Genomic DNA, 25,469 nt, shown 5'->3' with positions numbered 1-25,469 from the left:
CTCTAAAAGACAAAATTGTTTTATTAGATGCAATAACTGCTGAACTGAACTTATCTAGCTAATCAGGTTTAGCTGCATGTCTTGGTCTTACTAGTAAACTTTACTTTTCTAAGTACCAAGAAAAGCAATGCGTTATGTGGCCGAACTAAGTCAAAAGCCGTGCGTCGTCTAGCAACGTGGTGATGTCGGCCATCTTGAATATTTCGTTTTGCTGGCGCATGTCGAGTCCGGCGGCTGGAAAGTTTTACTGTTTGACAGCTTTCAGTAGATTTAGCTAGTTGTGCCGCGTTACGACGTTCATCATGGCTCGGAATATAACGGTGAAAGTGCATCCTGTAGTACTGTTCTCCATTGTTGACTCTTACGAGAGGAGAAACGACGGCGCGGAGCGCGTCATCGGCACCTTGCTGGGCTCCTACGAGAAGGGAGGCGTAGAGGTGACAAACTGCTTCTGCGTGCCCCACAACGAGTCCCAGGACGAAGTCGCGGTCGACTTGGAGTTCGCCAAGAATATGTTCGAGCTGCACAAGAAAGTGAACTCTGCCGAAGTGATCGTCGGCTGGTACGCGACCGGCCCCGATGTGACCAGCCACTCGGTTCTCATCCACGACTATTACAGCCGCGAGGCTACTAACCCCGTTCACTTGACCCTGGATACTCTGATGGCAGACAACAAGATTAACATCAAAGCGTACACAAGCACGCCTTTTGGAGTCCCAGGTGCAGTGTTCGAAATATGCATCGCACTACTTATCGCGATGTAAATGCGGGCATAGCCGTTGCCCAGAACGTTACCGATAGGCATGGTAACATACAAGCTGACAGAGACATAATTTAGTGGTTTATATTTTTTACATGTAATGTTATAGAAATTTTGGTGGTCTGAAGTACCGAAGTGATTCTGATGGACGCAGCGTTCCCATTGCAACACTTGTCTAATGTGGTGTTTTCAATCACTCTTGCATGTTCATTAATATTTTGTTCATTTTGGTTATAGTTCGAGCTTAAGCACGGGTAGTTTCATTAGGTTCCACTACTCGTGAGACTTTTAGAAGACAAAGCTTACCATACGCAGAGGAATCCCTCCATGTTACCATATAAGAGGAACAGGAGTAGAGTAAGACATGTTTATCTTTTTTTTTTGGGGGGGGGGGCGGCAGTATATTAGCAGCTGCTGCACGTCTGCAGCTGAAAAACGGAGAGCTGTTCCACCGTTGTGCGACATAAGGATGAAAGATGCGGTTAACGCCACGTTCACTTTTCTAAAATAGCCCCTTTCAGGTAGTGGCGTGCTCAGACTCGTAAAAAAAAAAAATGCTGTCGCTTTAAAGGGTAACTCAATGTGCTGTTCAAAGATGACGCAGCTTATGAATTTCATGCAGTTGTGTTTAAACTTGTCAGCTGTTCATTCATTATTTGTTCAACATGGATTAGTGCTCTGAAAATATGACCAGGAGAGGTTACCTTATATTTTATTTTACAGCTTTTCAATTTAGAGCTTCCATTTTTGTTCATACAGCACAGATTCCAATACTTGGGCACTGCCGGTTTATTGTAATTGGCCTGTGTCTCCATTTACAGGGAAGAATGTGGGCACCATGTTCACGCCATGCAAAGTGGAAGTTGTCGGCTATGAGGCTGAGATGATAGGGCTGAAGTTGACACAGAGAACAAAGCACAGCAAGCAGCGGAGCATTGAGTGTGTTCCGGACTTCGACGCCGTGGGTCAGGCCTGCCGTGAAATGCGTGAGATGCTCGAAGTGGTCATCAGTTACGTGGATGACGTCCTCAAAGGCAAAACACCGCCAGACAACCATGTGGGGCGCATGCTTCTTGACATTATCCAGAGCGTTCCTCAAATGGAGAATGACAAGTTCCAGCACATGCTCAACAGCAACATGAAGGACCTACTGATGGTCACCTACCTCTCACAGCTTACGAAGACCCAACTTGCACTGAATGAAAAACTGAGCCTGCTTTGAAAACTGTAGTATTATTATGAGCAGGTATAATAAATGCTTACTGAGTTGCTTGTCTTATCAGACCAGTCTCCAATAAAATATTTAACAAACAAGTAGATTTTATTACTGTTATACCATAGTTATTTTATACATTAAATGTAATGAGGCACAATACAAAAAAACAATATCAAGAAGAACAATCCTGCTTTGATCCATTTGTGAAAAATAGCTTGATCATTGCCAGAGATGTGCTGAACATGTCTGCGATGAATGGATCTCTCAACCACTCTAGAAGATTTTAAAGAAAGGAATAAATCAGCTTTAAAAGATGTTGAATCTCAAGTCACAAGCATTTTACTTAAACGTGTGTCGCAGTGTTGCAGTTCAATTAAAAAAACGCCTTGGTAATAATCATGGCGTGTCATATCTTTGATAACAGCTTAAAAGTTTACATGCACATGCCTTATATCTCGGTTGTTATGTGATGAGCCCACTGCTCCAATCGTTTTGTCGCTGGCTTGCATGTTACATAGAGTGTCAGACTTTTGTAATTGTTAAGGGAGCCAGGTAAGAATCGAAATCAACCGTTGAAAATATAACTATGTGTCATCATATACACCACTTAGAGGGTGCCTTAGAAGTCAGTAATTCAAGGGCCAGTGTCCGTCACAGCATAGTTGATAAGCCAATCAACCGAAACCAAAATTGAAGGTTTTGGTTTTATATATCTTGCACATCTATGTCATGTCTTCATTGTCAAAATGGTCGGTTGTCTACTAGGTGAAACACCAACGAAATCTATACATTTCTTACCCTTTTAGCAAGAAATAAGAAAAAGCCACAATCAATTTTATTGAAATGTTAAGAAGCCGACAAATACAAGATTTCCAAAGGCTATATATGGGGTCACTGTCTTGGTTAGAAATGAAGTCATACTCAATTTTATTGAAATTGAATGAAAGTTTCTTAAATCGAAGACATTATTTCTAAAGGCTTTAGGCTTGGCGGAATACATTGCCGGCGTTTGTGGGAATCCATAGAGCTTATTTAGGGCAAATTGGCACCACAACAAAGACAGGACAAAGTGCTTTGGCCTGTATTCTTTGTTGTGGTGACAGTCCATGCTAAAAAGGCTTTAGGCTTACTCTTTCTGTAAAAAATTAAGTCCTAATCAGCTTTATTGAAATGGGATGAAACATTCTAAGGTAGAAAAATACATTATTTCCAAGGGCTGGCATTTTCGATAAGAAATTAAACCAAAACCTATTTTACTGAAATTGGATGCCACTTTCATAAATGTAAAAATAGAGTACAAGGTTTACAGAGCCTTCTGTAGAAAATGAAGCCTGAATAAGTTTCATTGAAGTTGCACGGAACTCACAGAAATCGGAGTATACACGATTTCCAGAGGTTTTAGACTTACTCTTTAGGCCAGAAGTGAGGCTACAACCACTTTTTTTTAAATTGTATTAAACTTTTAGAAATGGGAAAATACATTTCCAAAGGCTGTAGGCTTACTCTCTTCACAAGAAATCAAGCCGTGAGTTCTATTGAAATTAAGTGAAACTTCCAGATATTGGAACATACGTGTTTTTTAAATGCTTTAGGCCTACTCTTTCGGCAAGCAATGTAGCCACGACGAATTTGCGTGATACTCAAAAATAAAAAAAGTACATGATTTCCAAAGGCTTTAGGCATACTGGCATAGGATAGTGTTGAGAGCTGGGTCAGTTGGTATGAATATATTGTAAGGCGGACTGAAAGAGCGAAAAAAGAAGAAGAGGTAGGACACTCTTGAGCGATGGTGATTTGGCAGTGACGGTTGAGCGCAGGCATTTTCAGTATAAATAAACCCATCACATCCGTAACAGCTTTGATGGAGGTGCTGGGTAATCTGCCATCCTGGACCCCGCATCAGAAGCTCTTCGAAGAAGCAGACGCTTAGCTTGCCTACCCCCGACAACATCAGCATGATCGGCAACACAGCAATCCCGTTGACGTACTACGCTGCTCCACCAGTGCCACCGACATAGGACAAGGTGGCCGTCGACCTCGACAACCAGACTACTGGGCACCTGAACCACGGATATTCTCAGGTAAAACTGGCGAAGACGTGGATGCTTGGCTAAAACACTACGACAGAGTGAGCCACTACTACGAATGGGGTGCACCAGCGAAGCTTGTGAGAGTAGTATTCTTCCTTGCCGGGACCGCCTTGCTTTGGTTTGAAGAACCATGAACATGTCCTCACCACTTGGGATATATTTGTTGAGGATATATTTGTTGAAGGCCTGCTTTGGAGACACGAGTTCTATGAAAAAGAAAGCTGAGCAAACGTTGTCACGTAGGGCTCAGTAGCCTGGCGAAACGTGCACAACCTACTTTGAAGAGGTATTGAAGCTTTGCGGGATTATCAACGCAAATATGTCTGACGAAGACAAAGCCAGTCATTTCATCATTCATCATTTATCAACCCTTAAAGGCCTATACAAGGCATTACATAAGGGGGGACAATATTAGGGACATGTAATGACACAAATGCAGTGTTTGAATAGTACGTAAAAAATCAAAGTAATTACAAGCAAATAAAAAAGGCAGAGTAAGTTGGAATAGTGTAAAAACTGATACACGTTGTAGGTAGTCGGACGCGAACACCAATGAATACCTTAAAAGAAAGAACAAAAAGAAAATGTTATTGTTGAGAAGAAGCTAATTGACGAGCAGAATGGCGGGAGAGTTAACTGAAAACAGAAGACAACAACGTGCCATGCAGATGAGAAAGGAGGAGGAGGAATAAATGAGGAAGGACAGGGAGGTTAGCAGATGAGAAAAGTTGTGGTACAGTTTATGAAACAGACTTATCTGCGCGGTTTTTCTGCGATCAGCTAAAGGAGTAAGCTCAAGATATTATTTTATCTGAGTGACGCTTGCGTGTTTGCTGTACTGAGATGATATTAACCGGGCGGCACGATTCTGAACTGACTCGAGGGAAGAGATGAGGTAATCTTGATAGGGGTTCCAAATGGCGGAAGCAAATTCTAGTTTGGTCCTTACGAACGTTCCGTACGCAAGTTTTCTGATGGCGGGAGGGGGGGATGCAGAGATCGTTTGAGGAATCCAAGGGTCCTGGACGCATCTGCTGCAAGTGTGATGATGTGGTCTGACCAGGTCAGGGTACTGTTTATGAAAACACCATGGTAGCGGTAGGAATCTTCTTGAGATATCACAGTGGAGTTTAAGGTGTACTGAAAAGGAAGGTTGGATTTTTTGCGAGAAATGAGCAGGTGTTTGCATTTGGAGACATTCGGTTCCATGAGCCAGCGCGAGCAACATGCTTCGATGATGTTAATGCCTTGCTGCAGTGATGATTGATCCGTACTTTTTGATTATCCTGCGATACACAACACAGTCGTCGGCGAAAAGATAGATGGACGAGGTAATTCCAGATGGCAAGTCGCTGATGAATATGACGAACAAAAAAGGCCTGCCAAGGACCGATCCTTGAGGAACCCCAGAAAGCACATCTGTTTTGGTGGAAGAATCCCTGCCAATGAAAATGAATTGTGAACGAGCGGTCAAAAAACTTACTAACCATGACAGTGTAAGTGGGTCGAGAGTTAGAGTGCAGAGCTTAGTTATGAGACGACGGTGGGCTACGCGGTCGAAAGCTTTTGAGAAGTCGATGAAGATGGCATCAGTCTGATAAGATGAATCAAGGTTTAAGTGCAGGTCAGTTGTGAATTCGGCCAACTGCGTTTCACATAATAAGCCAGGGCGAAAACCGTTAAGAAGCAAGGGCGTTGTTAAAAGGCATCGCCAAGGACGTATACAATTTTCTGATAACGAAAGAAAACTTGAATACTCTTTCTATTTTCAGGCAGCAGTGTCGCGCACTAGAGGCATTGAAGACCCGGAGAATTTCACCCAAGTTCGGGCGTTTGGACAATGTTTCCACTGTTTCCACTGTGTTTCCGCAAGTATGGACGTCGCCGCTTGCGAAGACATTCCCTTCCTCGTACGTCGGGTAGTTCGAGAAGAGCTCGTACGGCTTCAAGCAGCTGACGCTCACCACCAATGCTCGTTCGCCGCGTGCCCCAAACCACCTCCCTACTGGATGCGAGAGCGCCACGTCGAAAACCCACCGCGCACAGAAACTGCAGATTTATCCCGCGGCTTTCGTTTTCCCCGACGGGTCACGGCCACCACCGGATGTCATCATCTCGACGTGTTGCTCTGGACCTCCGACCGTCGTCAACCAGGCCTCTACCAGAAGACTACTATGCGTCATCACGAAATGTTCCTGCGGAGCACAACCCGTCTCCGCGTACTTCTGCCTCCTCTGCTCCTGCTAATGTAAGCCGACAAGTTCCCGTTTGCTACACATGCATGCGGTCTCCCAGGGCATATTTCACGCTTCTGTCCCAGCCGGCCGTCTGCGCCATCTCGTTTTTCGACGTACCCGCCTTGTATGCACGAAACCTGGACCTCTCACCCGGCCGACCACCGTCCCCGACAGCAATGACCCAACGAATTCCGCAGCGAGTCCCCCGCCTCCGAGCAAAGCTTAACGCCGCCTCCGACACGACACGTTCCCGCCGGTCGCCGTCTCCGCGTCGTCGGTCGCCTTTCCCGCATCAGCTGCGAAACTAGCTGGTGTGACTGATGGAGGAGCGGTTACGGGACGGTCAGTTTCGCCAATTCCTTCTCCTGCTGTGATGTTGATGAACAAAGTGCGTGTGTGTATAGACGGTGTAGATACTCTTGCTCTTGTAAACACTGGTGCTGCTGTTTCGGTTGTGAGTATTCGTTGCAAGCATCGTTTCTTGGGTCACAAAGTTATGTTCGCGTGGAATCGTAAAGAAACTTTTCGTGCAGTTGGAGGCGAAGCGTTCTACTCAGTTGTACTCATGATTGGTGGACAAAATTTCCGAGTTGAATTCACTGTACTGGCTCGCGCAACTCATGACGAAATTTCAGGGATAGAGCTCCTTCACGAATTCGGCGCTACGCTTGACTGTGGAACTGAGAGATTCTTCTACAAATTACGTTGCCCGCTGCCATAGTTTACGATTTTCTGACTCTGCCCACCGATGCGCTTTCGTTGTCTGAAGATGTGACGATCCCTGGTCGGGCAGCAGTGTTTGTTCCCGTATGCTCTTCTCACGTCCGTTCAGGACCCTGCACTGGACTTGTCGAGCCTGATCATACAAACATCATCAAGAAGAATGTGCTGGTCCCACGGTCTGGTCTCACAGCCATCGATGGACATGCTTGTTTGTGGACGGACATGCTTGTTTATGGACGCTCAACGCAGCCTCACAGCCTGTTGTTCTGCCTGCTGGATTCAAACTGGGAACGTTTGAGGAGCAGGCCACAGTTGACGTCAAAATGGTCTCAGAGTCTCCAGCCATTAGTCAGATTGCGCCCAACTTCTCAGCCGAGATGAAATGCATCATCAATAAGTCGCCTTCTTCCGAGCAGGATGTCCTCGAGGAGGTGCTTATACACGCTACGCGGGAGTCTGATTTCGCTCAAGACAAGCGTTGTTCCATGTTGCCCGAATCACGTATGCACCACCGCAGCAACGCGGGAGATGCTACACCGATATGACAGAAACCCTATCGCGTATCCCCGTCAGAGAGGCAAGTGATCGCCGATCAGGTCAACGACATGCTGCAGAAAGGCGTTATTCAAGAGTCAAGCAGTCCCTAGCTGGGCAGCTCCTGTTATATTGGTAAAAAAGGAAGACAACTCTTGGCGATTTTGTGTAGACTACCGCCGTCTCAACGCCATCACAAAGAAAGACGTGTATTCGTTACCACGCATCGATGATGCTGTTGATTGTCTGCACTCGGCCGCATACTTTTTGTCCGTCGACCTAAGGTGTGGATACTGGCAAATACCAATGCATCCGTCTGACAGAGAGAAGACTGATTTTGTCACACCTGATGGGTAATTTGAATTTAACGTTATGCCGTTTGGCTTATGTAATGTCCCAACTACCTTCGAGCGATTCATGGACTCCATCCTTCGCGGTCTCAAATAGGAGATATGTATTTGTTATCTCGATGTTGTAATTATTTTCGGCAAGACATTCCACGAGCACAACCATCGGCTTAGCGTTGTTCTAGATTGCGTCAAACAAGCTGGTCTCGTTTTAAACGCAAAGAAGTGTCATTTTGGGGAATTTCAAGCCCGTGTGCTCGGATATCTAGTCGACAGGGATGGTATACGGCCAGACCCGCAAAAGATCAGTGCTGTCCGAGACTTCAAGCAACCGACGTCTGTGAAGGATCTCCATAGCTTCGTGGGCATGTGTTCTTATTTTCGCCGGTTTATCAAAGACTTCGCCCAGCTTGCTCATCCTCTGACAGAGTTGCTCCCCAAGAACGCCCCATTCCGATGGATGGTTGAGTGTGAGGCTGCTTTCGAGCAGCTGAAGTATTTGCTTACTTCCAGGCCCCTGTTGCGCCATTTCGACCCGGAGGCACTCACAGAACTGCATACAGATGCTAGTGGTATCGGTGTTGATGCCGTGCTAGTTCAGTATCACGGCAGCCGCCAGCACGTCGTGGCGTATGCAAGTCGTACTTTGACTAAAGCTGAGAGGAACTATACAGTCACTGAACTGGAATGTCTTGCGGTCGTTTTCGCCGTCCAATAGTTCAGACCTTATTTGTACGGCCGGCAATTCGAGATCGTTACACATCATCATTCTCTTTGTTGGCTCGACGGACTACGTGACCCAGCTGGCCGGTTGGCTCGTTGGGCTTTACGGCTTCAAGAATATAATTTTTCTGTGACCTACAAGAGCGGTCGATGTCACGCAGATGCCGACTGCTTATCTCGTCTTCCATCTCCGACTGTGGATGCTGATGATGATGATTTCGATAACTACCTGGCTGCAATCTCATCCAACTTCCCAAATTTGGACGTCTTCCGTCACGAGCAACAGCGTGACCCTTCGCTGAAACCAATGATCTATGTGGCTCGTAGCTCTAAACGCGCCACGCCATTCGTGATTCATGACGCCCTTCTATATCGCAATAATTACTCCAGCCATGGTTCCACACTACTCCTCGTCGTGCCAGAATGTCAGCGTCTTGCGGTATTCCAAGCTATGCACGATATGGCGTCACGTCTGGGCACCTTGGATTTGCCCGAACGCTTCACCGTATCCGACAACGTTTTTACTTGTCTCGACTCTGGAAGTCCACCAAGCACTACGTCGCAAGTTGTGATGTCTGCCAACACCACAAACAACCTACCACGCCATTGGCCGGCCCACTGCAGCCAGTTAAGCCACCGACATCACCATTCTAAAAAGTCGGCATAGATTTACTGGGCCCTTTCCCCAAGTCTACCACCGGCCGCCGCTGGATTATTGTGTGCATAGATTACCTGACGCGGTATACGGAAACGATGGCGGTTGCTTCAGCCACATCATCTGGTGTGTCATGGTTTCTTCTGCACTCGATCATACTTCGTCACGGGGCCCCTCCTGTGGTGATAAGTGATCGCGGCCGGCAGTTTACCGCTGACGTTGTCGAGGAGTTGCCACGGCTTTGTGGGTGCCAGTATCGGTATTCAACGCATTACCACCCTCAGACCAACGGCCTCACTGAGCGCACCAATCGTACCATTATCAACATGCTTTCAATGTACGTCGCAGCGGATCACAAGAACTGGGATGCCGTATTACCTTTTGTTACATACGCCTTTAATACCGCGAAACACGACGTCGCATATTATACGCCTTTCCTTCTTCTTTATGCTCGTCATCCCCAAAGTTTCCTTGACACCATACTTCCTTTTTCGACGAACGAAAACGCCAGTGTCGCGTGTCGCGCCGAAGAAGCTCGTCGACTTGCTTGGCTGCGAACTCTTTCCGCCCACGCTCGCGCGAAGGACCGTTACGACGCAAAACACCCGCCTGTGACTTTCGCTACGGGTGATTTCGTCTGGCTGTGGACGCCCGTTCGAAAGAAGGGACTTTTCCAGAAGCTTCTTCCCAAGTACCCAGGACCATTCTTCATTACTCAGTGCCTGAGTGGCGTCACTTACGTTGTTGCGAAAGTGACAGTGACCGGCGTTCGCGTAAGACGCAAATTGTGCACATTGCCCGATTGAAGCCCTACAACAACCGATCGCTTTTACTCGCTCGGTAAGCTTCGTCTTGCCCGGAGGAAAATGTGACGCGGACTGAAAGAGCGAAGGCTTGACTGTGGCGGCCGGAGCGAGTGGACGCGCGTCGTGTGGGCTCCGGTTTTAACGAATGTTTTGCAGTGAAAGTCACCTAGAAGCTCACACGACTTTGGTACCCGCGTATTCAGCTTGTCATCAGGAATCGCCCGGCACTATGTTCCAGGCGGGGACTTGAATTTTGACACCTTTACCGACGCATTCTCGTCAACCACGCTGGCGGGAGAGCTACGCCTAACGCCTGCCAAGCCACCGGCAGCGCAGCTGCCAGAGACGCTGCTGCCTAGGCCGGCCTAGCTCAGCGGACACCAAGAAACGTCGGTCGGCGTGTTTGACGCGTCCGACGTTCTGAGAACAAATGGAGGTCTCTGTGGAAGGAGAACCCATTTCTCGCGAAGAATTCGAAGCAAGCACAAAATGGAGCACCGTAGGATCAAAGAAGTCGACCCGCGGACAATAACTTGAATTCGGTGCGGATTATCAACGAGTGAATAAGAGCAAGAAACTGCGTGAGCAACGCCTGCGTCAAGTAACAAGATTAAGCCGGACTTGCCGATCATGGAGCCGCCCGACTGTCGACTAGCATTTACCACGCCGCTGAAATTCCGAGAGAAGCCCAAGATGAGGACACAATATGCCCAAATTTCCAGCAAAATATCATCGTTGTGAGCACACCCATCGAGGGGATAGAAGATCTCTCGCATTGTGGTCGGCAACAAGACGTACGATACCAGCGCATACGAAGCAGCACCAGACGGTACGTCAAAAGAAGTGATATCCCGTTGGAAGATACCGCCCGAGATATTACGGCTAATCTGATTATGACAAAGAACCCCACAGCCATCGCTGTGAAACGCCTCAGCAACACAACGACGGTGATCGTACTGTTCGCTGGTCTTCACGTCCCAACATACGTTCGATACGGTGGAGTAATGTTGAGGTGCTCTCTTTACCGCTAGCGGATAGACACGTGTTATCAATGTGGTCGCCTGGGGCACCACGCAGATGTATGCCCAAACCCGAAAGACCATGTGTGCCGTGGCTGTGGTACGACCAACCCCCCGCAAGATCAGCAATGCAAGCCCACTTGTCAACTATGCGGCGGCGACCACCAGACGGCCGAGAAGGCATGCAGGGCACGTTACATGACGCCATACCTGGTGAAATGCCGGCGATGAGAGCGACAACAACAACAACAATATGAAGACTACCCGACGAAGCCAACGCCTTTCGACAACAGCCTCGAGCAACGAGACACTACTCCTACCCGGAAGCCCGGAAAGAAAACCTGGTCGAGATCTCGGTCGCGGTCTCGCTCCCGGTTGCAGTCAACATCTCGGAGCCATACGCCAGGACCTGGTGCAACCTTCAAGGTGGTCTGCGGGCAGACGTAGTCAAGGGGGCGCGCTCGGGGTGTGGGGAGGCCGCCTCTCAAGGCAAACTTGATAAATTAGAGGCTGAAGTAGCACAGCTAAAACAGATGTTAGCTAAATGCAACCAGAAAATGACAGCTTTAGGAGAGGAAAACAGGACTCTCAAGGAGGAGTTACGCCGTTATAAACGAACGGAACATGCTCCACCAGTAGTACCACCGTTCTTATCTGTTACACCCACTGAAAATATGGAGGAAGTTACAACACCACCACCTCCCAAAGCAGAGCCAAAACCCAGACCAATGAAGACTAACCCACACACGTGACGCCCGAGACTAAAATCCTGAAGGAAATTCAGCAATCAGTCAAAGAATTAAATGAGTGGATGAGCAACTCATCCCGACTGATCTCGGCCCTTACTGACCACGTAGAGAATATAGCTAAAATTACCCAGCAACAAAACGAACACCTACGACAGCGACTCATCGCTGTGGAGGCTGAAGTCACCCCTCTGCCACCTAGCGGACTGGACCCCATGGCGACTGTAAAGCAACCTTCCTCGTCGGCATTCAGTGTGATACAGCCGGTGACATTCCTATCCCCTGCGTCTCATCATAGCTAGAAATCACGCCTACGCGATTTGGCAATGGAATTGTAGAAGCTAAGCGAATAAGCAAGCAAATATTCACCAATACCTTAAGGGGAAAGTTAAGCCCGATATCATTTTCTTGCAGGAGACACATTGTCTCGCTAAATTGGCAAGCTATCGCTCGATTGGACATGCCAACGGAGAGACGACTGTTCTTACCACCTTAGTTAGACGAAACCTTACATTTATGCAACACGACACGGAAATTACCAATATAGACAATATATTTATTGAACTCGTTCCGCAACGCAAGACACACGAGAGTCTTAAACTAAACATATACAGCAACCCCAAACAAAAGAAGCACAGATTTCTCACGCTTTTTAAACGTGCCCTCAACATCGCTGGCCGAAATCCCATCCCGATAGCGGGGGACTTTAACGCACCACACATTGCCTGGGGATACTCTTATGTGTTTCCTAAAGGTAGGGCCCTCTGGTTTGACTCGTGGCAGGAGCGATTAACTCTCATCACAAACCCTAGCCCACCCACACGTGCGGGCACTAGCTACAGTAAAGACACAACACCTGATCTGACGTTCACAACAAATTTGCAGCCACCTGAAAAAATACCCTAGTGGACCTGGGCAGCGACCACTACATCATCTAGGTACATGTTCAAGGTGGCCCGCGTAAACCCATGGGAAAACAGCTAAAGTTGGTAGACTGGACCCGATTCCGCAAATCACGTCAGAACCAGGTCCAACCCATCAGCAACATAGAGGACTGGATACACACGCTTAAACAAGATATTAATAAGGCCACCCGAATCAATGAAGGCACCTCGAAGAGATCGATAGCCGGCTCCTCCACATGTGGGAGGTAAAGCAATCGCTTCAAAAGAGGTGGAAGACACGAAAACACAAAAGAAACCTCAGGAAACGCATATCACTTTTTTAACACAGAGATAAAGATGTATGCAACACAGCTAAGCCGCCAACACTGGGACGAAACCTGCGATGTGATGAACAGGCAGCTTAGTCTTAGTAAAACATGGCATTTTCTATGGTTCCTGCTCGATCCAAAAGACAACAAAACCGCCCAACGACAAACCATCAACAAACTAATCCATGCATACAAGGGCGCCGACGAGGGGTTTCTTAGGGAGGTAGAGCTCAAATACATCTCTCAGGCTCTTACTCAGCAGCATCCAGATTATGCGGGCCAGGTCAACACCGCTCTAGACGAAGAATTCACCGAAGCGGATATCCGTGCCGCCCTACAAAAAATTAACACCAAATCTGCAGCAGGTCCAGACAACATCACGAACAAGATAATACGCGATTTGGACGCTGAGTCTATCACATATATCACAGGCTACATTATAACTGCTGGAACACCGGAATCTTTCCCCCGCAGTGGAAAAAAAGCCCACGTGATTCTGGTTCCGAAACCAGGCAAACCACTGAATACTGACAATCTTATGCCCATCTCCTTAAGATCTTGCATATGCAAATAGATGGAACACGCTTTCCTGGCTAGACTGACAAATCACCTCGAAGACAATGATTTTTCCCACACACCATGATTGGCTTCCAGAGGCATCTTTCAACGCAGGATGCCATGTTGCAGCTTAAGCATCACATCATAGACAGTACAGGACGCTCCACTAAGGGGATACTTCGTCTAGATCTCAAAAAGGCTTTTGGCTCTGTCACGCCTAGCACCATTCTAAATCAGGTCAATACCCTAAACTTGGGGCTTCGCACGTACAACTATATAAGAGCATTTCTTGCGGGCAGAACGGCCACGGTCACTGTGGGAGCACTCCGGTCGTCCGAAATAACCATGCAAAGCGTGGGCATCCCACATGGTTCCGTGATCTCTCCTTGTTGTTTAACCTCGCCCCCATTGGTCTTCCTTCAAAACTTCAAACCATCCAAGGACTTTATCACACAATTTATGCCGATGACATCACTCTCTGGGTGTGCGATGGCAGTGACGGTTCCATTGAAGAGAGATCACAGGAGGGGATTGACACGGTGGAACGCTATTTACAAGGAACTGGATTATCCTGCTTGGCGGAGAAATATGAGCTACTGCTATATCACCCTACACTTAGAGTTCGGCCACCCAAACAACAAACCAAAGCGCAGGCACACGCCGATATAAAACTCACTACAAGCGACGGTCACGTCATACCAACCGTGGATAAAATCCAAGGGCTAGGTCTGATCATAGAAAGTAAGGGTACCAACGGAGAGACAGTTCGCAACATTGAAGCCAGAGTGTCTAACACGATGCGCCTCATTAGGCGCATTACCAATAAACACAAAGGTGTGAAAGAGGCTAGCATCATCCGTTTGATCCAATCATTCGTTTAAAGTCACATCACCTAGACGTTGGCGTACCAACGATGGTTCACTGCAGAAAAGTCAAAACTCGACAGCCTAATTAGAAGAATTTACAAACAAGCGTTAGGTTTGCCTCAAAAAAACAGCATTGAACTCCTCCTTACACTTGGTTTACACAATACCCTTGAGGAACTTATTGAGGCGCAACAAATCCCCCAATTCGAGCGACCAGACGAGACTAAGCCAGGCCGCCAGATTATATGTAATCTCGGTATTTCTTACCACATTCAACACGGAGACAAACACGACCTACCACGCACTATCCGTGCCAAGCTCGCAGTACCACCCATACAAAAAACACGCACTCTGAACACAACAGAGACAGATGTGTCAGTAGAGCCAGAGCCATGTCAAAGATGTTTGGGTGCAACCATGAGGCAGTCTTTGTCGACGCAGCACGCTACCAAGAACGTCACCACTTCGTGGCTGCTGTCGTAGAGCAGACACAAATATCCAAAGCAGCGGATCAATCATCACTCGGAACGTGGAAACGGCAAAGAAATAGGCTATCGTGATAGCCATAGCCCACACTAACGCCTCATGTGTAATCAGCGACTCGCAGACAGCCGTTCGAAACTACGCCAGTGCCAGAATCTCCCCCGAGGCATTGCGGATTCTTTGTACAGACAAAATTCACGAGGTGGACAAATACGTGCACATCCTGCTGTTCCCTGCCCACACACCACTAGGTGACGCGGAGGACAGTCCGAATGAAGTGGCACACAACGTGGCTCGAGGCCTTACGTTCCGAGTCACGTCAGACGAAGTGGCCACCCAAACGGACTTTTCTGCGTCGGTGTCGGAATGGGACAATCGACTCACTAAATTTATTGACATAACTCAACACTGTCGACTGCAAAGGTGGTAGTATACTCTCCGCCTCACCCCAAGCTAAAGTTGGCCCAGTCTGTTGAGTGGCGGCAGCTACAAACTCCTACATACATGAACCCCGTCACCATGCACCACATATATCCCGACGTCTATAATTCTAATCTATGCCAGTACTGTACGACCGGAGCCACTCTTGACTCTATCCTATGGGAATGTCCAGCATTAGTAAGAAATTCTGGGGTCGCGGCCTCCAATGAAGACCTTCGGGCGCGTTGGCGGACTGCGCTGCTCAGTTCGAGCCTGGACAAGCAACTTTGGGTGATCCAGCAGGCCAAGAAAGCTGCCGGGAGACACGGTCTCTCCGTTGGCCCTAGGTGGGAGCCCATCCCAGCAACAAATCCGGAAATGAATAAAGTCTAAAGTATACATCTTTCTCTCTGAAAGAGCGAAACAAGAAGAAGAGGTAAAATGCTCTCGAGCGATGGTGATTCGTCAGTGATGGTTGAGCGCTGGCACTTTCAGTGTAAATAAACCTATCACATCCCTAACAATACAGTAGCAAGCAGTGCGAAAAAAAAAATGTACACGGGAAGAAAGGACGAGAACAAGCACTGACTTTCAACTAAGATATTTCATTCAAGTGAAACATACACCGTCCCGGCCTGAGGGAACACGCGGAAAGATTTTCTCCCTGGGCACTTCTATTATCCTTTTTGGGCTGCACAAATTAGCGTGACGCCCTAAAATGCTATTAAAAGCTGTGACTTATGCCTTTGTACTCCCGGGTGCAGCCCATCATGGCGGCGTTCTTTTCCCTCCTGTGAAAAGGTGTTTAAGGTGGTGGTTCCGATCCCTCCATACTGAACGCAAGATCGCCCATCTAAATAGGTTGCGAAAGTCGTAACGAAGAGTGGTCCAAAACCTATTGTGACAGACATCAACAACAACGTAACCAACGTTTCTAGAACTAGGTTAAAGTGAGCTAGAAGAGGGTAGTGGGCTTGCTGGGGTCCCCTGCTTGACGTCGGGTATGTCACATGTGTGGTGGCGCCACCAGCGACTTCGATGTAGGGCACTGCCTGACGGAGGCGTTGGTGCGCAACTGAAGTCATGCTTTTTGTGCACTGTTATCACATGCACTGGACGGAAATGCACGCGAATTTCGGCAGTGTAAACGGTGATGCTGATGTCGCTGAGACAATAAAAATAAAAAAAGAAAACTAGCGTGGAGCTAGGTGCGTAGGCCGTTAGCCTACGTGTGCGCGTAGGTAACCCTCTAGAACACTGTAGCGTGGTGTATGCAGCTATGCTGTTAGCTCGTCATCTGATGTTAAATGAAACACACCGAATACCGTCAGTACTCGTGCGAATAAAGCTGCAGAAAACATTCTTTTCTGAAACTCTGTCGGCGTAACTCGCGCGATTAAACTGCATGCAGAACTCGATGCATGCAAGGGATGCTGCGCAAATATGAGATGCATTTAAATTCTCTTACGAGTGATAAGCAGCGATGGCGAACTTTTCAAAGCTTACGTTGCGCGGCTATCAATTGTAAACTGGATTCTTTGCATTTCTTTGGCCCTACTTTCGTCACGCACGCCTTTTACGAGCGTGTGAAATTATTACCAGAGTCCTTCAATGCGGTATTAAGGGACTCTGTTATTACCGATGCTGACCTTGGCACACACTCAGGAGTTTACCACGAGCTCTTAATGTTATACATTTCACAGCATTTAAAAATTTGCAGCTGCTCATTCTTTCTGCAGATCTCCATTATCTTGGCTCTGTAATTTGGCTATTTCTCCACTGAATATTTCTATGCAAAGACTAAAAATCCACAGGTCAGAAAAACAGGAAGCCACTCTCCCCAAGTACTGGGCACAAGTACATGAAAATTTATTCATCAGATACTGGGAACAGTTGCTTACTGGATATTTGTTCTTCAGGAGCAGCGGCTCAACTTTAGATGCTTTGCCTTTTCCCGCTTCTCTGATCTATCAGAATTAATGCACTTCACAAAAAAGTGTAACCGTGTAACGATATAAAAGCTGATTACGTCTTTTGAGAGGCCAGGGGCATGTTGTGCGCACCCAACTTCTTGGAAAAACCTTTCTTTCACGATTGCCAATACATCCAAAATGCTGTCCGAATGCAACTTGTGGCAAGAAAAGCACTCCGTAAACATGTTTTCTAGCTTGCTCACAAAACTGTACAGGTGGCTAGATGGATACAACAGTCCACCTTTGTCACGAAAGGTGGTCAGACGAGCGAGCTGAAAATCTTCTCCTTGAGCTGGCATCGTGAGTAGGGTTATGCAAACTTCGCAGTTTGTTTTCATGACACACTTTCGCGCAATATAGCCAGCAACATAAAAGATCAGCCTGGAATCACTTCTAGCAATATGCTGGTTGTGGTCAATAGGTGCTGGTACAGAACTAGGCTCATCCACAGTGCTTGCACTGCCAACTGAATCGTCTTGTGGCAGTGTGTCAGTAGCAGCATCGATCTGCAGCAATGAAGCTAGCTCGCCCTGGTCACAGTTCCCCTGGCTAACTGTTTTCACGAGACCATGGAATGACAGACAAGTAATGGTTAGCAAAAACTGAGTTGGCGTGGGGTGGTCCTTGCTGCCGGATGACTGACGTATAATACCAAATAAATTTTCTAATGGGTCTTGGCTGGTCTTTGATGTCATTACGTATTTAAATCCTACTTTCCCTGTCAAATAAGAAAGCATTTCTAGCACACTGGTTATAGTCACACGCAGTCCAGTCACTGTGGAGTGACTGGGCTGCGTGAATGAAATGAATGGGAAGCATGAGCTTCCCATTCATTTAGGTACACCAGGAAATCCTTCAGCAAATCGACTTCTCTTGATCCTGGGCGAAGAGCTTCAGCTGGGTACCGGGACGTCATTGCACATATCACGCTGTGTATCTTGCTGAAAGTGAAAGTATATTTGATTGTAGTGACAAAAAAAAAGTGAAAGTGAAAGTATATTTGATTGTAGATGTGTCGTCCAGGGCTTTGTCCGCTCGATGCAAATTCCTTTCCCATTGCTTCCTTAGGGCTGCATCCTTCGGAGCGCCGAACAAAGACGGCTTCTTGCTGCCCTTCACGTGGACGTAACCTGTACGACAGCCTGGCGCAAAACAGTGGTTTTGCCGCCGCGGAAGCATTTTAACCTCGTTCGAGGGTCACTGCTTGTCAGGCCACATCACTGTTCGCCGAAGAACCTAGGGGATTGAGGATGCAAAGCGCGACGAGTTCTCAAAGTAACAAAACTCGCACACACCGACCGCCACTCCAAACAGGCAGCAACTGCCGCAGCGCCAACGCGCGCTACATTCAATGCGGCGGTGGCGCCGCGCCGCGGAGGCGCGCCGAAGCACGTTTGTGTAACATTGACGGCGTCACCGCAATGCATGGCGCCGGCCGGTGAGTGAGCCCACTACCCTATTCTAGCTCACTTTAACTAGGTCTAGAAACGTTGAACGTTACGATTGAAATGCGACTAGGTGAGGAGAAAACAAATATTGAAAACGAAAACATTATTAAACGTGTCTTTTCAATAGTTCTATTTTATTTTTTACAAAAGTTAGGAGATTACGAAAATTTTAGTCTTTGGTATGTCTTTGAGCGCCCAATTTTGTTTGTTTAGGTTCAGAAACCGCGGGCGGGCTCATGCAGGCAGTCTGGTAACATGGGCCAATGGTTTCAGGCAACGCTACTAGTAGTAACGTTGGTTTTGGGGGCGTATCCAGTAGGTGTTCTGTGGTATGGTTTGGAGCATTACCAGGTCAACGAATCATCGCTCACTTTTGCGCGCTGGTTTCGTAAGCACCTTCAGTAGGTTACTTGTTTTTTTGTGCGCTGTTTACTGGTGTGGCATTTCAGAGCTCAACCAGCTCACAGAATGTGTCGAGAGCCGCTCCTGAAATGTGCCCAGTGCTTTCGCTGGCGCACGGCCGGCGTGCCCTTGCCTCTGATGGCGGTGAACACGACACGCTAAGCAACAAGACGCTGTACTTTACAGCTGCCAAAGCTATATTTTCAAAGCTGTGTCTCGCTGCAGTGGTTTTTGACGATTGGGCAACGTGAGTTTTCGAACTGTTATGCTATTGTGTTTGAGAAGAGTAGTCTCACAATTACCTCTGCGAAGCTTCTTGTGCATATTGTAAGTACGTCATTTACTTGATAAATCAACGTTGCTTCCACAATCCTTGTTTGTTTTTCTTTTCTCTCTCACATATAATTAGCGACACACAATTTAGGCGCAACAAAATTGCGCAATACTAACGGCACGTAAAAGGTCAGCAGTTAAGAAAAATTTCCATTTCGCGCCATGTTGAACAATGGCGTGACGTCGCTACCGCTTCCGGTAATGACGTCATACTTTGTTTATACTTTTTTGCTCTTAGTTGTTCACTCCTCTCATAGATGGCGACAGTGGCAACGAGCTGCGGACTACTGGATCTGTGGCCTTTTATGGAGGCTACGCTACCAGTTTACATATACCTTAATTCCCGTACATTAATATTAGAGTCTCCCGAGCTGAATCTTCCCATGATGCGTGGGCTTTCCTGCAATGCACGCCAAAAAAGCAGCCGAAAAAGTTGAGGCCCTCATCACCCCTGATAAAGCTCAACTTTTGTCTGACGTCGCACTGTGTAACGAAAGTTATACTGCACGTTTCTATTAGAGCCTACATAGATAAAGCTTCCCTGATGCATTTGCTTTCCCGCAATGTATGTAAAAAAGTAGCCGAAAAAGTGGAGGCCCTTATCAGTCATGATAAGGCTTAACTTTTGTCTGACATCACACTGGGCAACGAAGGATATACACGTTTATAGTCTCCCGAGCTCAAGCTTCCCCCAATGCGTTGACTTTCCTGCAGTGCATGTCAAAAAGCAGCCGAAAAAGTTGAGGTTCTGATCAACCCTGATAAGGCTCGACTTTTGTCTGACGTCACAACACGCAACGAAGGATATATTGTATGTTTACATTAGAGACTCCAGAGCGGAAGCTTCCGTGATTCGTTTGCTTTCCCGCATTGCATGTCGAAAAAGTAGGTGAAAAAGTTGAGGCCCTTATCATGCCTGATAAGGCTCAACTTCTGTCAGACGTCACACCGCACAATGAAGGATATAATGTATGTTTACATTACAGACTTCCGAGCGGAAGCTTCCCTGGTGTGTTTGCTTTCCCGCAACGCATGTCAAAAAGTAGGCGAAAAACTTGAGGCCCTTATCACGCCTGATAAGGCTCAAATTTTGTCTGACGTCACACCGCACAACGAAGGATATACTTTACGTTTATATTAGTCTCCCGAGTTGAAGCTTCCCCTGGTGCCTTGTCTTTCCCGCAATGCTTGTCAAAAAAGCAGCCGGAAAAGTTGAGGCCCTTATCATCCCTGATAAGGCTAAACTTTTCTCTGACGTCACACCGTGTAACGAAGGTTATAGTGCACATGTATATTTGTCTCCTGAGCTGAAGATTCTCCCGATGCGTTGGCTCTCCCGCAACGCTTGTCAAAAAAAGCAGCCGAAAATGTTGAGGCCTTTATGAAGCTTCCTCTGACGCCTTTGCTTTCTCGCAATGCATGCCGAAAAAGCAGTCAAAAAAGTTCACGCCCTTATCACCCCTGATAAGGCTCAACTTTTGTCTGACGTCATTGAATTTTTTAGCCGTCTCCAACATCTGTGAAACGAGACAAATACAATATTAGGTTCATCGCTTTAAGGTGTGACGTCAAACAAAAGTTGAGCCTTATCAGGGGTGATAAAGGCGTGAACTTTTTTGACTGCTTTTTCGACATGCATTGCGAGAAAGCAAAGGCGTCAGGGGAAGCTTCATTTTTGTAGGTTCTAATATAAACGCACAGCATATCCTTCGTTGCAAGTTATGACGTCAGACAAAAGTCGGGCCTTATCAGGGGCGATAAGAGCCACAACTTTTTCGACTGCTTCTCGACATGCATTGCGGGAAAGAAAGCGCATCAGGGGAAGCTTCAGCTCAAGGTGCTCCAATATAAACGCACAGTATATCCTTCGTTGCAAGTTGCGACGTCAGACAAAACTTGAGCCTTATCAGGGGTGATAAGAGCCCCAACTTTTTCGACTGCTTTTCGGCATGCATTGCTGGAAAGCGAAAAGACCTGGGAAAGCTTCTGCTAGGGATGCTCCTACGCGCAAAGGATCCGTCTTTGCGCAGTGTGACGTAACACTAAAGTTATGCCGCTATCACAAAGTTTCTTACAATAAATTTCACGCCTATTAATCACCTCTAGCCTGCAGTTTGTAACCTTGGGTCATCTCCTACATATTTACCTGCACTGTATTACCCATTTTATTAATTGACTAATAAAGATTCATTGATGACTTGGTTTCCTTACACTACTCGAAAAGGAGACTAAGCGCGGAGCTTCTATATACGTCGGTAACATAGAAGCCGCCTCAATGATGGTAGATGTCTGTCCATCCATCCATATATCTGCCACGTAACAAAAATCGCACTGAAGAAACATATTGTTTCTTCAGCAACAATATAATAGAAAATAAAATAAAATTTGTAGGCTTCGTTGAGGTTCGAAACTACTGGCTCACGCTACAAATGCAAGGGATTTAACCACTGCGCTAAAAGCCCAAGCATGCACAGCAACACTATCTTTGAACCTAGTGAATGCCCCCCCCCCCCCCCCGAGAAATTTATGCACCAAACAAAAAAAAAAATATGCAAGGCTGCACTGAGTTTTGAACCTAGTGCCCCACGCTCGAAAAACGAGTGCCTTACCAGCTGGGCTAAAAACCCAGGCTTGCAGGACGTGTGTATCTCTCAAGCTTATTAATGCGCTAAAGATAAATAGACTTATAACATAAAGGAAAGCTTCGAGACTGTGTTTCGAAGCCATGGTGCCACTTTCCTATGTCGAGTGTCTCAGCCATAAGGCTAAAAAAGCACACTTGCAAAAGTTAGGCCAACCTTCTTTTAGTGAAGATATTTTGCCATGCGAGCCATTTCTTTTTTTTTTCTAGGCGCAATAGAGCTGTGCAATAGCTTACCTGATCTGGTTGTTCAACAAACGACGCCAGTCAACTTTAAAGACGCGTTAGAACGCTTTCTCTGCATTGATAAACGCTAACTTCTGGGGCCAGCGCTTGTTTCTCGATTTTTAATCGGTGTAGTCACTGCTGTTTGTTCCTTCCTTGCCTTATGCTGATTAGTCATCTGTTAATCCTACGTGCTATTGACTGCTTTATTTTGTAAATATTATGTACTATGTGACACCCTCCCTGTAGTGACCCAAGCACAGGGTTAACAGAATCAAATAAATAAAATAAATAAATAATTTTTTCTGCCATGAATTTCTGGTTTAGTAGGGGCTGGTTTGGTAGGCTAATTACCGTAGTCCTAGCTTGATTAACCTCCTTGCCTCTCTCCTTTGTTTATCTATCTCTCTCCTGAATTAAGAAAGGAATAAGAGTACGTAGACGAAATTGTTCTAGATGAAGAAAAATTCGTCCTGGTCCGGGAACCAGAGTGAACCAGGACAAACTTTCCTTCAACTAGAAGATCTTTGTTCCGAGAAATTCTTGCGGATTTCCTCGTGGGTTCATGCTACGAATGTATAGCTGTCATTTCTTCCTTTCATAAGCCTTCGCTAGCTTGCGGGATTCCACAGAACTCACTCGCTGTAACAAGGCTCACGGATAACCGCACTGATTAAGAAAGTAGCACCCTTGGGTAGCTTTGTAGCGCATTGTTCCACGTGAACACTTTGCATTGAAGTTTCAAATGTCTATGCTATCTTTAAATAACATGTTTCAAATCGGGGTCATGTGTTACATGTGTGATGAGTACCCAAAGTTAGGCTCATTAGAAACATCTTCCTTTTCTGTCACACAATTGCTTGTAGCGGAGCTCGCGCAAACAAACGACCCTCCAACGACACAAGGGTACAAAAATAACGACAACAGCAACAAACATGTCATAATCCTTCAAACATATGTATGTTGAACAGGAGAAAGTGAATAACTTTATTACAATAGGCCATGGAACAAGAGCATCGTGACCTCATGTAATGACCTTGATCTTGACACAAATATTCACATATTCGGCTCTTCATTTTACGAGCGCACTTGCCGTGAGTTTTCCTCATATACACCATGAAATATCATTGCGCTATTTCTTTTATTACAAAACCATCGCAACGGACACCTTATGGCGAACACAGAAGCATCGCTCAGTTTAGTTGGTTGCATATCTCTATTTGCTTGTGCAGTTTATGACACGAACAAAGCCTTCATGATTATCGTTAAGATCATCGTGATGAAAACACAACGTGATACAAACACACCATTCAAACTTGCACAACGTGACTCAAACTGTTGCTTGGCTTTAGCTTTATTTACCTTTTCCGCAAGTAGAGTGGTGTGGCGATATATTCCGTGGTATCACAGCTTACATCATAACGCCAACATGGTTTCGACGACTAGACTTATTGAATATGACATGATGCGTCTACATAATCGTACCTCTATCACTTCCAACTGCGTGTCAGCCAAAGCCCGCATCAGATCACGTGCCTTCAAGGGCTCACAGTATGGGCATCGGCTGACGCTTCGCAAAGAAGACGATGCAGAAACGAGGTAACAATCAGACACTTCGCGTGGGTATGAGCCAAGATCATCTAGGCGACAAGGCAAGACAAGACTTGTTTTGCCTGTTTTACGAGCACTGTACAAGCAGCTTCTGACGGGCTCCAGTCCGACTGCAAGTGATCTCTACCACTGTCAGCGCAGTGCTTCATCACAGTTCTCCTTAGTTAATCTTTTTCTGAGGCCTGCCATTCCAAATGTGCGTGTTTACGCATTCAGAGAATGCGCAGCTAGGGTACAGAGTTTATATTAATGATGCTTGCGAAGCGGCTGTGTGACATGGTCCCACGACAATCTATGGACAGGGAAATAGCGAAGTACAACCGACATCACTGTATAGAAGCAGAACTCGTTGTTAAAACACACGAAGCCGAAATAGTAAGACCAGCACTCTACGACGACAAGCACGCCACGTGGTTTACCGTGAAACACGCTGGAAGAGATGGACGTCAGTTCCTTTAAACGTTTCCTTCTGGGCTCGGTCTTTACCGAAGCGTGACTTGGAGTTCTGTGCCGTAATGAACACACACTTCGTAGTGAATACAGACTAGACGCAATGTTTTCGCTTTAGTGTCCATTGATGCTGTGTTCTTCTCTGTTCGACGCGAAACGGCTCGCGAGAAGTCCGCGTAAACAGGACTGGGAACAGGTGTTTCAAGGCAAGGGCCACGGCATTCCACTGAAGTCCAGCGGTCCACCAAGTCCAGCGTCCGCTTCCAGCAAGCTCATGATGACCGCCATGACCGCCTCGTCGTTTCCTTTACTGTTGCCCTGACGTCCGGCAGTCGGGATGTCCCGACTCGCGAAGCTGTTCACCAGATCCAGATCTGTAGGATGTAGAAGCAGAACGTAAAACTACAGGCAAGATCTCTTACAGAGGTAAATGTGTACGCGAGTGGACCACATCCTTATTTGAGCGAGACATTGTTGATACACTTCTCTTACGTATTTTCTATTGCATATTTCTTGTGCTGCTAGAATAGTTCGTGACCCTTTAACAAACTTGTTGGGTTCCAGGATAACGAGTCGTTCAAAACAATCAAAATTAAAAGAAAACTGTCACCTCTGTCTTGGAAGCGAAACAAGTAGCCACCGTGATAGCTGTAGACAATGATGGTAGTACACGATTGTTTTGAAATGAGAGCACACTACTTAGACGCGGACAAAAATACAGGGAAACGCGCTTGTCCCTGTCTTTCCCTCCGCGTCAAAGTACGGCGCTCTCATTTCAAAACAATCATTTATCACAACTCACCGAATCAACCATATTGGTATTACATGACGTGCAAAGAGTCTTTGTTCGACATGTTTTTTTCAGCCATTACTACTACTAATAATAATGCTTCTTGGGGTTTAACATCCCAAAACCACCATATGGTTATGAGAGACACCGTAGCGATATGATCTAGAAATTTCGACCACCTGGAGTTCTTTAACGTGAAC

General features: G+C 46.6%; 1 protein-coding gene across 1 annotated transcript; it reads left to right on the top strand.

The window, feature by feature from the left end:
• The first annotated feature begins 172 nt into the window (after positions 1-172).
• eIF3f1 (eukaryotic translation initiation factor 3 subunit f1) lies at positions 173-2,042 on the top strand. Its single transcript, XM_037412090.2, has 2 exons — positions 173-720; positions 1,582-2,042. Exons 1-2 carry the CDS (start codon positions 303-305, stop codon positions 1,980-1,982), a joined length of 819 nt encoding a protein of 272 aa, XP_037267987.2. The 5' UTR covers positions 173-302; the 3' UTR covers positions 1,983-2,042.
• Positions 2,043-25,469: the final 23,427 nt, after the last annotated feature.

The sequence above is a fragment of the Rhipicephalus microplus genome, chromosome 1, assembly GCF_043290135.1.
Source record: "Rhipicephalus microplus isolate Deutch F79 chromosome 1, USDA_Rmic, whole genome shotgun sequence".
NCBI lineage: Eukaryota > Metazoa > Arthropoda > Arachnida > Ixodida > Ixodidae > Rhipicephalus > Rhipicephalus microplus.
This window is presented reverse-complemented; position numbering and strand designations above follow the sequence as displayed.

Coding starts and splice junctions, on each gene's coding strand:
- eIF3f1 (XM_037412090.2), top strand. CDS start 303: ATGGCTCGGAATATAACGGTGAAAGTGCATCCTGTAGTACTGTTCTCC. Junction 721..1,581: donor CACGCCTTTTGGAGTCCCAG/GTGCAGTGTTCG, acceptor CTCCATTTACAG/GGAAGAATGTGGGCACCATG.